The sequence below is a fragment of the Colobus angolensis genome, unplaced genomic scaffold (genome assembly GCF_000951035.1).
Source record: "Colobus angolensis palliatus isolate OR3802 unplaced genomic scaffold, Cang.pa_1.0 Scaffold90, whole genome shotgun sequence".
In the NCBI taxonomy this organism is placed as follows: Eukaryota; Metazoa; Chordata; class Mammalia; order Primates; family Cercopithecidae; genus Colobus; species Colobus angolensis.
In genome coordinates, this window is record NW_012122932.1 from 4,995,535 (window position 1) to 5,010,502 (window position 14,968).

A 14,968-nucleotide genomic window follows, 5' to 3' on the forward strand; every position below is an offset into this window, starting at 1 on the left:
AGCTCAGGAGTTCAAGATCCTCTGCCCACCTGGGCTTCATGGCAGTCAGGCCTTGGCATTCATGATCTCACTGTGGCCTCCCAACACTCATGTTGAGTTAAGGAGACTGTGGCTCTGAGAGGTACAGTAACTTGCCAAGGTCACACGGCTAGCAAATGGCAGAGCTTGGATTCTAAGCAGATGCTGCATGAGCTGAGCAACCTCTCAGAGCCCTCCTGTGTGGCTGGCACCCCATCCCTTAGGCACCTCCCAGGGGAACAGCCTGGCTAATAGACATCTTTAATAGGGTGATCCAGGCAGGAGAGGAGTCCTATTGAGGGGAGTAGTATCATGGGTGGGTGGGATAGGCTGTGTGCTTTCACTGTTTCTAATAGGTTAGGGGAAAGCCAGGTTCGATGGAGGAGGGAAGAAGGAGGTTGTGGCCAGAAAACCTGTGGCTGCTTGGCCTGGCCCCAGTGGAGATGCTATGACGCTGCTGGTCACAGCTTCTCTGCTCTGTGTGGACCTCCCTGTGGCTCCCATGTGGGGTCAGCCGGCTCTACCCTGGGCTACTCTCTGGACCTCTGTTTCCCACCTATAAAACAGGGTGGTGATGAAATACCTCCTCTATAAGAATTCTTCCAGCTCTGAGAGTCCATGAATTCAGAGCCTCGCTGGCAAGATGCCTAGAAAGACTGTCCCTGGAGACAGACTCAGCATGCCATGGCCAGTGCTAATGAGGGCAAGGGAAGGGAAGGCAGGGTCAGATTCCTCAAGAACTAATTAGCTTCCCACAGTAGGGAGGAGAGGGGTGATGGAGGGAGGAATTTTCTTAGCCACTGATGTTGCTTCTGACGCTGGTCACAGGCTAATCCATCCACCTGTCTGTCAAGGCGTTTGTTCATGCATCCTTTGTTCATTAATTATTCAACAATTATAAATTGAGCACCAACTGTGTACCAGCTGGGCACTTGGGATAGAAAGAGAAATGGTTGCCTATAGTGATCTTATAGATTAATAGGGGACTGAATTCAGCCTGATCTCAGGACCTCAAGTCCCAGACTGACCCCTTACCCCTGATGACCTTGTTCCTGCCCCTTATGTCCCAAAGAGACCTTTTGGGATGAGCAGATAGCTTGAGCATGGGCTGGAGACCCCAGAAAGAACAGTTCTGACTCTAGCTTTGTCACCCTTGGCTTTGCAGCCTTGGGGCATTTCCTTATATATCTCTGAACCTCCATTTCTTCTTCTGAAAAACACAGGCAAGCAATGCTTGTCTCATTGTGGTCTTGTGCAGACAAAATAAAAGAATGCAATATTCTAGAGTAGTCGTTGGTGAAACTAGCTCAATTTGTTACTTTTCTAGTATTACAGGATGTGAATTTTAAAATGATTATTTAAGTAAAAATGGGAAGAAATCCTGGGAGGAGATAGAATAATGACACAAACAGTGGTTACCTGATTGTGATATGGAGTAATCGGGGATGGGGTGACACTTTTTACTGTATACCTTTTTATGTTTTAATTTTTAGGGCCAGGTATGGTGGCTCATGCCTATAATCTCAGCATTTTAGGAAGCCAAGGCCAGAGTATCACTTGGGCCCAGGAGTTTGAGACCAGCCTGGGCAGCATAGCGAGACCCCTTCTCTACAAAAAATACAAAAAAAAAAATTGGCTAAGCGTGACGGTGCACACTGATGATAGTCCAGCCGTTTGGGAGGCCGAGGTGGGAGGATGGCTTGAGCCCAGGAGGTTGAGGCTGCAGTGAGCTATGATGGTGCCACTGCATGCCAGCCTGGGCAACAGAGCAAGACCCTGTCTCAGAAAAGTAAAAATAAAATAAAAATGAATGAATAAATAAAATTTTAGACTATGTGAATGTATTACCTACTCTAAAAAGGGGAAATATTAGTGACATCTCTTTATAAAATCAAAGCACATGCCTGTAATCCCAGCACTTTGAGGGACTGAGGTGGGCGGATCACTTGAGCCCACCTGAGTTTGAGACCAGCCTAAGCAACATGGTGAAACCCTGTCTCTACAAAAAAAAAATTAGCCGAGTATGGTGGCACACATCTGTAGTCCCAGTTACTTGGGGAGCTGAGGCAGGAGAATCACTTGATCCCAGGACATAGAGGCTGCAATGAGCTGAGATCTCATCACTGCACTCCAGCCTGGGTGACGGAGTGAGACACTGTCTCAAAAAAATAAATAAATACAAATTTAAAAAAATTAAACCAGACAGTGGTTTACTGAAATATTTTTGTTTAAAAAAATTAGAGCACATTCCTATACTATAAGTCTGAAAGTATAAAGGGCCCTAAGGAAGGCACACAGAAAATATTCTGGGGGTTCATTTGTACATTCAGCAATATCTACTGAGTGCCACTGTATGACAGGCGCTGTTCTAGGAGCTGCTGTTAGAGTGATAAACAAGTCAGGTGGCTGGGTGCGGTGGCTCATGCCTGTAATTCCAGCACTTTGGGAGGCCAAGGCGGGTGGATCATCTGAGGTCAGGAGTTTGAGACCAACCTGGCCAACATGGTGAAACTCTGTTTCTCCTAAAAATACAAAAATTAGCTGGGCATAGTGGCACATGCCTGTAATCCCAGCTACTTGGGAGGCTGAGGCAGGAGAATCACTTGAACCCAGGAGGCGGAGGTTGCAGTGAGCCGAGGTTGCGCCACTGCACTCTAGCCTGGGTGACAAGAGCGAAACTCCTTCTCAAAAAAACAAAAAAACATGTCAGGCAAGATCATCGCCCCTTGGAGCTATGCTCTAGGTGAGGAGATGGATAATAGAGAGGGAAACATAAAGATCATTTCAACTTGGTGAATGCTATGGAGAAAACAAAACAGATTGGGATAGGAGAAGGAAAGGTGCCTCCAGAGAGGGGACATTCCAGCTGAGACTTGAGTGGCAAGAAGGAACCAGCATGGACTGCTACCTGGGAAAAGATTATTCCAAGCAGAGGGAGCAGCAAGTCCAAAGGCCCTGGGGCAGGAACATACTTGGCATTTTCAAGGAAGAGAAAGCAAGCCAGTGTGGCAGAGCCTAGTGAGGGAGGAGAAGGCGGTGGGGAGGAGCCAGGGACACGGTGGGACTTCTAGGGTGAGGTGTTCATACTCAGTTTGGTAAAGTGCCGTATCAGCAACTGTCAGGGGGAATCCAAATCAGGGACCAGTTAATCCTGAGAGGATAATCAGAGTGGCGTAGAGGTGGTGGCATTTGAGTTGGGCCATGAAAGGTAGGTCAGGGCTGATTACAAAGTGCGCTAATTCTAAGAAACAGTGAGTGACAATTAAGTTCCAGAAGAAGAGATCCTGTGTAGGAAGGGCCGAGGCGACCATCTCGGTCTGCCTGTCTGTCTGTGCACCCCTGTGTCACTGCATTCCTGTTTGCTAACTGGGCTTCTGTCCCTCCCCGCAGCATTGGGCCAGATCACTAGCCTCACGGAGAAGGATCTGAAAGAGGCCAAGGCGCGGAGCCAGCAGATTGCAGCCCAGCTGACCACCCCTCCCAGCTCCAATTCCCGTGGCGTCCAACTCTTCAACAGGCGTCGGCAGAGGGTGAACGAGTTCACCTTGGAGAGCCACGGCCAGAGGGGACAGAAGCCCAGCCAGGAGTCCCTTAAAGTGCTCCCTGAAAGCCCCCCAGGCCATGCCCCGGGGCTCAGCCTGAGTTCTACCTCGCTGCCGGAGCCAGGCCCTCCACGGCACCCCAATCCCCAGAGCCCCGACAGAGGGGTCCCTGGCCACAGCATGGAGGGGTACTCAGAGGAGGCTAGCTTGCTGCGGCACCTGGAGAGGGTGGCCAGTGAGGAGGAAGAGGTGCCACTGGTGGTTTATCTAAAGGAGAACGCAGCACTGCTGACAGCCAATGGGCTCCACCTGTCCCAAAACCGAGAGGCCCAGCAGTCCTCACCGGCCCCACCTCCAGCTGAGGACCACAGCCCATCTGCAGATGTCAACCAAAACCTTGCCTCGCCCAGTGCCACGCTCACCACACCAGTTTCTAACAGCAGCCACAACCCGCCAGCCACCGATGTCAATCAGAACCCACCGGCAACTGTCGTCCCACAGAGCCTGCCACTTTCTAGCATCCAACAGAATTCCTCAGAGGCCCAACTCCCATCCAATGGCACAGTGCCTGCTTCCAAACCCAGCACCCTGTGTGCTGACGGGCAACCCCAGGCACCAGCTGAGGAAGTGAGATGTAGCACGCTCCTAATTGACAAGGTATCAACTCCAGCTACCACCACCAGCACCTTCTCCAGAGAAGCTACGCTCATCCCCAGCTCCAGGCCCCCAGCCTCAGATTTCATGTCCAGTTCCCTGCTCATTGACATCCAGCCCAACACCCTAGTGGTGTCAGCAGATCAAGAGATGTCTGGGCGAGCAGCTGCCACCACATCCACCAAGGTCTACAGTGAGGTCCACTTCACACTGGCCAAGCCCCCATCAGTGGTCAACAGGACGGCCAGGCCTTTTGGGATCCAGGCGCCAGGGGGCACCAGCCAGATGGAGAGGAGCCCCATGCTAGAGAGACGACATTTTGGGGAGAAGGCCCCGGCTCCTCAGCCCCCCAGTATCCCAGACAGGAGTCCCCGGCCACAGAGACACATAATGTCCCACAGCCCCATGGTGGAAAGGAGGCTGATGGGGCAGCGAAGCCCGGCCTCAGAGAGACGCCCCTTGGGGAACTTCACCGCACCCCCCACCTACACTGAGACCTTGTCCACAGCCCCTCTGGCTTCCTGGGTGAGGTCTCCTCCCTCATATTCTGCCCTGTACCCCAGCTCCGACCCCAAGTCTTCTCATCTGAAGGGCCAGGCTGTTCCTGCCAGCAAGACAGGCATTCTGGAGGAGTCGATGGCCCGCCGGGGCAGCCGCAAATCCATGTTTACCTTCGTAGAGAAGCCTAAGGTGACCCCGAATCCAGACCTGCTGGATCTGGTACAGACAGCGGATGAGAAGCGGCGGCAGAGGGACCAGGGGGAGGTAGGCGTGGAGGAGGAGCCCTTCGCACTGGGGGCCGAGGCCTCCAACTTCCAGCAGGAGCCAGCACCTCGCGACAGGGCCAGCCCCGCGGCGGTAGAGGAGGCGGTCCCAGAGTGGGCCTCCTGCCTCAAGTCACCCCGCATCCAGGCCAAGCCGAAGCCCAAACCCAACCAGAACCTCTCTGAGGCCTCTGGGAAGGGGGCTGAGCTCTATGCCCGCCGCCAGTCACGGATGGAGAAATATGTCATCGAGTCTTCAAGTCACACACCGGAGCTGGCCCGCTGCCCATCACCTACCATGTCCCTGCCTTCCTCCTGGAAATACCCTACTAACGCCCCCGGGGCCTTCCGAGTGGCATCGCGAAGCCCAGCCCGGACCCCGCCTGCCTCCCTCTACCATGGCTACCTGCCTGAGAACGGGGTCCTGCGCCCAGAGCCCACCAAGCAGCCGCCGTACCAGCTGCGGCCCTCGCTCTTTGTCCTCTCGCCTATCAAGGAGCCTGCCAAGGTCTCACCAAGAGCTGCCTCGCCTGCCAAGCCCAGCTCCTTGGACCTGGTGCCCAACCTGCCCAAGGGGGCTCTCCCTCCGTCTCCTGCCCTGCCTCGGCCCTCCCGCTCCTCACCGGGCCTCTACACCTCCCCTGGCCAGGACAGCCTGCAGCCCACGGCTGTGAGCCCTCCCTACGGCGGTGACATCTCCCCCGTGTCTCCCTCCAGGGCATGGTCTCCCCGAGCCAAGCAGGCCCCCAGGCCCTCCTTCTCTACCCGGAACGCCGGGATTGAGGCTCAGGTGTGGAAGCCTTCCTTCTGCTTCAAGTAACGAACCCCACTGGGGTCCCACTGCCGGTCAAGTTCCCCTCCTTGAGGGCCAGATGGAGAGCAGACGTGGCAGGAAATGGCACAGAGCTGAGTGAGGAGAATGGGGAGTCCATGGTTCAAGGTCAGATGCGGCCACCAGCTGGCTTTGTGACCTTGGGCGAGTTGCCTCCCCTCTCTGAGCTGAAGCTGCCCCTCCCCTACTACAACGGGGGTCGGACTCCATGTCTGAGTGGGGAGGAGGGTCATGGAGAGAGAACTGTCTGGCAGCCCTGATGCGGTAGAGGGGCATCCTCTGGCCTTTGTGAGCTGTAGGGATGCAGCGTCTGATGCCAGCGTCTTGCTGGAGGAGTGGCCTAGAAGGGGATCCTAACAGGGACTTCTGGAGCAGACAGAGCCTGCCAGTGCCTGTGGAGTCAGCCAGCCAAGGGTCTGCCTCCTCAGCTGCCCCAGTGGGGGCCTCCCTCCTGAGGCTCAAGCTCCTGGCATCTTTCTTCCTATCGCTGGATTCTCACCTCCATGGGCCTGTCTCTTCTGCCTCTGCCTTCCGGACACCGTTTCCTCTCCGCTGCTTCAGAGAGCTTTGCCTCGCCTCTGCCTGCGCTCCTCTCCGGGGTCCTTCTGCTGGCTGCGGACTCAGCCCACCACTGCTGTCTGACGCTTTTCTTCCTGCCCCCTCCGAGGCCTGGCTCTGTTTTAGGGAGACCACTGGGCCCAGGCCTCAGCCCCAGTTCTTCCTGGCTTGCTGTCACTGCTGTAGGGGTAGGGGACGTCCCAGGGGATCCCCAAGAGAAGGAGAGCCCTATAGGAGGCTGTGCAGATGTGGGTGTGCCACAGGGAGGGTGGCCCCTAGCCATGTATCCATTGGCTGTTTTGGCTTCAGATTCAACCAAGATCTGCCTGACTAAAAGAAGCCACCTCAATGCACTGGAACGGGGCCCAGGGGGAGGCAGGAGAGGAGGGTTCTGGTCCCATGTCACCCTCCCATTTGCTGTGTGACTTTGGCCCACTCACGTTCTCTCTTTGGGCCTCAGTTTTATCATTTATACAAAGAGGGCTTTTCTAGCTGTAACAATCTGTGAGGATTGAGAGGATAGGCTGGTCCTTTGAAGGAAGACCTTGTAAGTGACAAGACAGTCCCCTGGGAAGAAAGAGAAAGGAAATGGGCTATTGCCAAAGGACAGGTGGCATTAGATGGCTGTGAGGGTGACCTGGTGAGGAAAGGGTTGGAATGAGCTGCTGCAAGAGGCTAAGGGATGCCTGGGCTGGGCTGGGCTGGCTCAGGCTCAAGATTGCCTGGGGACAGTGGGAGCACCAGCAGGAGCTGGGGCAGGTGCATAGCAGTGCAGTGGGAAGGGACAGAGGAGATCTTAGAGTTTTGAGGAAAATCTACGACTTGAAACCTGGATTCTAACAGACCAACTGCATGTGTGTCTGTAGGTCTCAGTTTCCACATTCATACAGTGAGGGTGTTAAGTCAGGTAGCTGGAGACTCGCCGTCACCTCTGACACTTTTAGAGGTGATATGATACAGCCCCCGACCAAACCAAGCTTTGTGGGGGGTGAGAGAATACAGACACAAGTGGCAGGATTCAGATGGAAGCTTCGCAAGGCTGGGGGCCGAGGACCACCCACTTCTCTTTCCCAGCCCTATTTCTGGGCTCCCCAGTGGGGCAAGGGGTGGTGGAGGCGGTGCCCATGCTGGGCTGAGCCTGCAGTTTTTGTGAGCTCTGGGCTTGTCTCCATGGGAACAGGGGTGCCTTCTTAGCTCATTTCACACAAATTGAGGGGGTATGCATGGGGGAGTTGTGAGTGAGCTCAGCTCCTTCAGGCCTGGCCCCTCCCAGAAGAGAGTGAAGCCCCTGCCCTGGACCCCTGCTCCCTTTGACCCTTGAGGGCCATCAATGGAAGAGCCCACCCTTCATTCTGCAGCTCCTGCGGCCAGGCTGAGCTCTGCCCCCAACTTTGTTTTCTCTCATGTTCTCAATACACTCTGCCTCAAATCCGTCTTGCTTCTTTCTTTCTTCCGTGCTGCTAGGGGTCAGGGTTCTCTTCCTCCTCCCTGATTCTAGCCTGGGAAGTGGAGTGGGCCTGCTCAATTACTGTGAGTGAAAGTGTGGCTGTGTCCTGCGTGCTGCCTGCATCTGCTGTATGTCTGGTTCTGCACAGGTACAGAAGTGTGCTGGCTTGGAAGTGAGGGCTTCCTCTCTACAGCACTCAGGGAGCCAGAACCCTGTGCAAATAGCAACCTTTTGTTCTTTCCTTCCCTCAGAGTTTGGCCAAAAATACTGTAGAGGATTTTTGGGGAAAATGCACTACCTCTTCTGGTTCAGGTTTGTTTGGGTTCTTTACAAGTGGAATAGAAATTCCTCCAGCCAGCATTCGTTCTCCAGTTCCTCAGGCCCCCCTCCCGCCTCTCTATTACCTACATTTGGCCATTTCCCACTTTTGCCATTGTTTTCACTGTCTGGATTCTGAAAGCATGGAGTTTCTGCCCCTGGTGGGGAGGAAAGAACTGCCATAGATGGTCAGGAGAACTGGGTTCTAACCCCAGGTCTGCATCTGATTCGTGTGTGACCTCAGACAACCTCTTCCAATCTCTGGGCCTCAGTTTCCCCTTCTGTGCAGTGAAAGGATTACAGAAGGTGGTATGGGAGCTCCGTTTGGTCTCTGACAGTCCAGGTTTGATTGTGTTCTACTTATGCATTCATCCTACACATGTGCCCTGCTTTGGGTTTGGGGTTGGGTTGAGCGGATGCTACTTTTTGAATTTTCACCCACTGCATTCCCAAGGAGCTCTGGTGTGCATGGTGCATTGAACTGTCTGTCAGAAAGTGAAGAGTTCTGATTTCCTGCAGCCTTTTCCTATTGTGCACACCCCCCACTCCAAACATACACAGAGTCAGTGCCCAGGCATGGCTGTTAGAGTGAGGTCAGATTCTGGCCCATCTCCAGATATGAGGAGCTGCTTACCACTGCCCTCAACATTCAACCCCATTTGAGCCCTTCTGTTTTGTAGTCTTGGCTGAATTGTTGTTCCTTCCACTTATTGGCCCCAGCATTCCCCTTGTGGTCACCAAAGGCAGAAACAATGCTTTAGAGGTTTTTAGGTAATTATCATAGCTCTCCTGCGCAGCCTACTCTCCTGACTGAAGACCCCAGGTTCCTCTGCCTTGGGTGGTTACTGACTGGCTTGGGTCATGAACTCTAGACCCCACCTCCCTGCTCAGGGTGGCACTGTGGTCAGGTGTTGGGTCATGCCAGAGCCCACCGTGATTTGGCATCTGGCCCTAGCACTCCTTTTCTGGCCCTGGAGCTGGGACCTCCCTCCCAGCTCCTCTCCCTAAACTGTGGAGTCTGCCTTCTACGACCAGCCTGACAGGGATGTTTCACAGACACAGAGAAGCTCCCAGTGTCTCTGGCTCATGTATACACAATTCTGACCCTGGGAGGAAAAGAGTGGGATCCCAGGCTGAGCCTTAACTTTCAGCTTGATGACTGGGAGCTTGGATGTCCCTAGGGAGTCTCTAAGGTCACTCCAGCACTAGCATCCCATGAAAAATGTCCTGCTCAGGCTGTTGTATAACATTCCTCTTTAGTTTAAAAGGCTCCAATTTAGAGTCTGGGCTCATCTAGCAGCTGCTACATTCAGTTTGGATAAAACATACAATTAGTGTCTATTTCCTTTGGATTAGAAGGAATTAGAAGACCCTCAGTTGGATGAGAGGATGACTGGCTTGGTTATGGCTGATCATTGATTGGATGAAAGAATAAATCTTTGGATGGTTCTAGATTTTGATTGGGTAGGAAGCATGGAATGGCCTGGCTAGCTCTGAACTCTGGTGGATGACTGCTAGTGAATTTGGATTGGATTGAATGGCAAGGTGGACTGGTTATTGCTGGAATCTGATTGGGTGAACAGTTGGAAAGTTCAGGAGATACATGTTAGGCAGGGATTCCCAAGCCCTCCACTTTCCAACCAGTTCAAACTGCTTAAACATGTAGGCTTTGAGCCGCGCACACACACACACACACACACACACAAAACACACTTCCTGGTGGGGCAGAACACACTAGATTGTTATTTACACCTCTGAGCTTCATTTTCATCATTTGTAAAATGGGTGTGGTAATGCTAGTTACCTCACTAGTCTGTCGTGAAAACCTAATGAGATAAAGGATGAGAACAAAGTTTGTAGACTGAAAGTCCTTAAGTACATAGGAAACAGGCATGGCCGTGCATTGCCAACCAGTGCTTCATAGCCTCCAAGCTGTTTACCATCTTGGCCTCTCCAAAACCACACTCCCCTCCCCATGCTGTGAGAAAGCTCAGTGAGGGGCATGTGCTGCCTGGGGAGGAATGACCCGACTTCCTTTTGTCTTTCCATCTGTCAGGAGGATCTTCCTCCCTGCTTGGGCATCCAAGGAAAGATGAGGAAGTGACTATGGCGACATGGCAAGGGGTTTGGGGCTGAGAGGGTCTTTCCCTAAGTCCAACTTTAATAATAGTCAGCTGGGCGCAGTGGCTCACGCCCGTAATCCCAGCACTTTGGGAGGCTGAGATGTGTGGATCACCTGAGGTCAGGAGTTGGAGACCAGCCTGACCAAAATGGAGAAACCCTGTCTCTACTAAAAATACAAAATTAGCTGGGCGTGGTGGCACATGCCTGTAATCCCAGCTACTCCGGAGGTTGAGGCAGGAGAATCACTTGAACCCAGGAGGCGGAGGTTGAGGTGAGCTGAGATTGTACCATTGCACTCCAGCCTGGGTAACAAGAGCAAAACTCCATCTTAAAAAAATAATAATAATAATGGTCAATATTTTTACATTTTAATTTTGAATAGGTAATACATTCATACGGTTCGGAAATCTAAACTTATATAAAAAGTAATACATTAAAAAGTCTTATTCCCATCTCCCTGCCCCAGCCTACTCTTCTGGCTGAAGAGCCGGGTTCCCCTGCCTCAGTAGTTGTTGACTGGCTTGGGTCATGAGCTCTAGGCCCCACCTCCCTGCTCAGGTGACACTGTGGTCAGACGGGAGGACATACAGAGCCCATCCTGACTTGGCATTTGGCCCTGAAACACTAGCCTCAGCCTCTATCTAGTTCTTCCCATGTGGCCCTGGGTCCAGGACCTCCCTCCTAGCTCCTCTCCCTAAATCATGGGGAAACGGAAGCCTCCCTCAGCTAGGCTGACTGAAAGCTTCCCGGGATGTGCCACAAACAGAGCAGCTTCCAGTGCCTCAGGCTGCATGCCCTGATCCTGTTCTCACCCCATTTCCTAACAGAAGACCCCTTTGGTTAGTTCACGTGTATCTTTCTATATCCTTCTAGTATTTTTTTTTTAAAATTGAGACAGAGTCTCGCTGTGTTGCCCAGGCTGCAGTGCAGTGGTATGATCTCGGCTCACTGCAACCTCCGTCTCTCAGGTTCAAGTGATCCTCCTGCCTCAGCTCCCGCAGTAGCTGGCACGTGCCACCATGCCCGCTAATTTTTGCATTTTTAGTAGAAACAGGGTTTCTCCATGTTGGCCAGGCTGGTCTCGAACTCCTGATCTCAGGTGATCCACCCACCTTGGCCTCCCAAAGTGCTGGGATTACAGGCGCCGGCCACCGCGCCAGGCAGGCCCTTCTAGTATTTCTTTATGGTAATCAACACCTATTGAGCACTTTCTTCCAAGGAATGTGCCGATATATGTAATGTTCTTTTCCATCAGTTATCTCATTTAACCCTCACAACAACCCTATAGGGTTAAGTACTGTTGTCACACCCCATTTTACAGAAGCAGAAACTGAAGCCCAGAGGGGTGAAGGAACTTGCCCAAGCTCAGTTAGTAAGTTAGGGCGTCTCTCTCCAAAGCGAGTCTTCTTAACACGGGGGCAGACACAAGACAGCGGGGGCTCTTCAAGCGTTCTGGGCTGAGTTTGGGCGCCTGCGTTTTATTGCAGGCACTACCTGACTTGGATCGGTGGCTTCCCTTCTCGATGTAATAGACAAATCGGACTCTGTCCCTTCCTAAAGCCCGGTGTGGAGGACCCCAGCACTAATGACTGCCCCACCCTCTCTGCTCTCTCCCCAGGACCGCCGGGAGAGCCTGCCCACCTCCCCGCCCTGGACGCCGGGCGCGTCCCGGCCCCCCAGCAGCCTAGACGGTTGGGTAAGCCCGGGGCCGTGGGAGCCAAGCCGCGGGAGCAGCATGAGCAGCCCCCCGCCGCTGCCGCCGCCGCCGCCCATGTCTCCCTCGTGGAGCGAGCGCTCAGTGTCCCCGCTGCGACCTGAGACCGAGGCCCGGCCCCCCAGCCGTCAGCTGCAGGCGCTTCTGGCGCGAAACATCATCAACGCGGCCCGGCGCAAGAGCGCCTCCCCGCGGTCGGCGGGCGCCGAGAACCTGCGGCCCTTCTCCCCGCCAAGGGCACCGCCGCCACCGCCCCCGCGCATGCGCTCGCCACAGCCCGCCCGCCCCGGCTCGGCTGCTGTGCCGGGGGCAGCCTTCGCGCCCATCGCGCGGAGCCCGCTTCCCGCCGGGCCGTCGTCCTGCACCAGTCCCCGGAGCCCGCTGCCCGCGCCTCCCAGGCCCTTCCTCTACCGCCGCTCGCCCACGGACTCCGACGTGTCCCTCGACTCCGAGGACTCCGGGGCTAAGTCTCCTGGCATCCTCGGCTACAATATCTGTCCCCGCGGGTGGAACGGCAGCCTTCGGCTGAAGCGTGGCAGCCTCCCCGCTGAGGCCTCCTGCACCACCTAGAGCCCCACCCCCGGCCCCACCCCGGGAGGACAGAGCCAGAAGAAGGCTCATCAGACCTGGGGGACCCAAAGGGTCTGGCCCAAAGGGGCAGCCCCAGAGATGAGGGGTCAGCAGAGGAGAGCTCTGGGCTTGGGGATGGGTTAGAGACGCAAGCTTGAGTTCTAGCCCTTGCTCTCATTCAGCTGTTGTGTGACCCTGGGTAAGACCCTTCCTTGTTTGACCCTCAGCTTTCCCATCTGTTTAATGGTGGCTTTGGCCAAGACAATCCACAAACGTCAAAATTCCCCTTCCCATCAATACACACACTCTCTCTCTCTCTCTCTCTCTCACACACACACACACACACACACACACATACACGTTAGTGCCTTGAATGAAGCAGGGCAGTGTGTATATGGACCCCGGGACTTGCTGCCTTCGGGGTTCCATACTCCTCCCTCCCCTCCTGGCTCTGCTCTCTGGAGTCTGGCAAGTGCAGTGTGTTCGGAAGATCCTAGGCCTATGTTCCATGTCCAGGCACTGGCCTGACCATCCGGCTCCCTGGCACCAAGTTCCAGGCAGGAGCAGCTGTTTTCCATCCCTTCCCAGACAAGCACTATTTTTATCACAATGACCTTTAGAGAGGTCTCCCAGGCCAGCTCAAGGTGTCCCACTATACCCTCTGGAGAGAAGAGGCAGGAACATTCTCCCTGGGTCCCTGTCATGCTACTTTCTCCACCCCGGTTCAGACTGTCCAGGACATCTTATCTGCAGCCGTAAGAGAACTATAAGGCAGTGATTTCCCTTAGGCCCAGGACTTGGGCCTCCAGCTCATCTGTTCCTTCTGGGCCCAGTCATGGCAGGTTCTGGGCTCAAAGCTGAACTGGGGAGAGAAGAGATACAGAGCTACCATGTGGCTTTACCTGATTGCCCTCAGTTTGGGGTTGCTTATTGGGAAAGAGAGAGACAAAGAGTTACTTGTTACGGGAAATATGAAAAGCATGGCCAGGATGCATAGAGGAGATTCTAGCAGGGGACAGGATTGGCTCAGATGACCCCTGAGGTCTCTTCCAGTCTTGAAATGCATTCCATGGTATTAGGAAGTGGGGGGTGGATGGTGGTGGTGGGCTAGTTGGGCTTGAATTTAGGGGCCAATGAGCTTGGGTACGTGAGCAGGCTGTTAGGTTAGGGTCTGCCTGTATTTCTGGCCCCCTTGGAAATGTCCCCTTCTTCAGTGTCCCAGTGTCCGTATCATGCCCAGAAAAGTAGACATTATCCTGCTGCATCCCTTCCCCAGTGCACTCTGACCTAGCTGGTGCCTGGTGTCCAGTGACCTGGGGGAGCCTGGCTGTAGGCCCTCACTGACTCCCTAAACTGTGGTGGCTCTGATTCCAGTCCCCAGGTGGGACTCAGGGAGGAATATGGCTGAGTTCTGTAGTTTCCAGAGTTGGCTGGTAGAGCCTTCTAGAGGTTCAGAATATTAGCTTCAGGATCAGCTGAGGGGATGGAATTGGCTGAGGATCAAACGTATGTAGGTGAAAGGATAGCAGGATGTTGCTAAAGGTGATGGAGAGTGTGGGTTTAGGACTTACTCACCCGTCAGGGTGGTGTTAGATCTGGAACCCCCAAGTGAGGCTGGAGAGAGTTAAGGTCAGTATGAAAGATAGGGTTGGGAAGGGGTGCTTTGGAATGAGTGTGACCTTAGAGGGCTCCTTGGGCCTCAGGAATGAGGACACAGCTCCTGCTGGTGTGAAGATGAGAAGGAGCTCTTACTCAGTTAATGATGAGTGACTATATTTACCAAAGCCCCCACCTGCTGCTGGGTCCCTTGTAGTGCAGGAGATTGGGGCTAAGGGCCCCTCCCAGAGAAGGGACACCATCAGGCCTCTGGCTGAGGCAGTTGCATAGAGGATCCACTTCTACCTGCATTTCCCAAAGGACTAGCAGGAGGCAGCCTTGAGAAACCCACAGTTCCCAAGCCAGCCCCTGGCTGTTCTCTCATTGTCACTGCCTTCTCCCCAACCTCTCCTCTAACCCACTAGAGCTTGCCTGTGTCCTGCCTCTTGCCTCTTGTAGAATTCAGCTGTGGCCCTCAATAAATGCTTCCTGCATTCTTCTGCCTCCTGTGTCATTTTCAGCTTTGTCTGATGCCCTTCTCTTCTCCCCAAGCATGGAGCAGTCCATGGGACTCTGGGTGGCTGGGAATATTTGAGACACATGGGATGGGAGCTTGGGAAGAAGCAGCCATGGGGAGAGATGGGAACAATGGACAACTTGAGGCCATAGAAGTTCCTGGGCTGAAGTCCTGGTCCTGTCAGGGATGAGCGAGGTGACCCTGGGTGAGCCCACTCCTTCTCCAGGCCTTAGTTTCCCCATCCATATAAAGGGGAGAGTTGGTCTAGGTAATGTCTCAGGTGGTATTGTCCAGGCCCTGACCACAGAGCGCTG

General features: G+C 54.0%; 1 protein-coding gene across 4 annotated transcripts in view; it reads left to right on the forward strand.

Annotated features, from left to right (window-relative positions):
• SYNPO (synaptopodin) overlaps positions 1–14,641 on the forward strand; it is a 59,535-nt gene extending 44,894 nt beyond the window's left edge. For 2 of the 4 annotated variants that reach the window (XM_011931596.1, XM_011931595.1), the window contains exons 2-3: positions 3,409–5,768; positions 11,876–14,641. In XM_011931596.1, the coding sequence (XP_011786986.1) occupies positions 3,741–5,768; positions 11,876–12,541 (2,694 nt within the window). In that variant the 5' untranslated portion in view covers positions 3,409–3,740 and the 3' untranslated portion in view covers positions 12,542–14,641. Of the gene's footprint in view, positions 1–3,408; positions 9,691–11,875 lie in introns of those variants that run through there. The other 2 variants (XM_011931594.1, XM_011931593.1) reach the window with 1 other exon arrangement.
• The last annotated feature ends 327 nt before the right edge of the window (positions 14,642–14,968 follow it).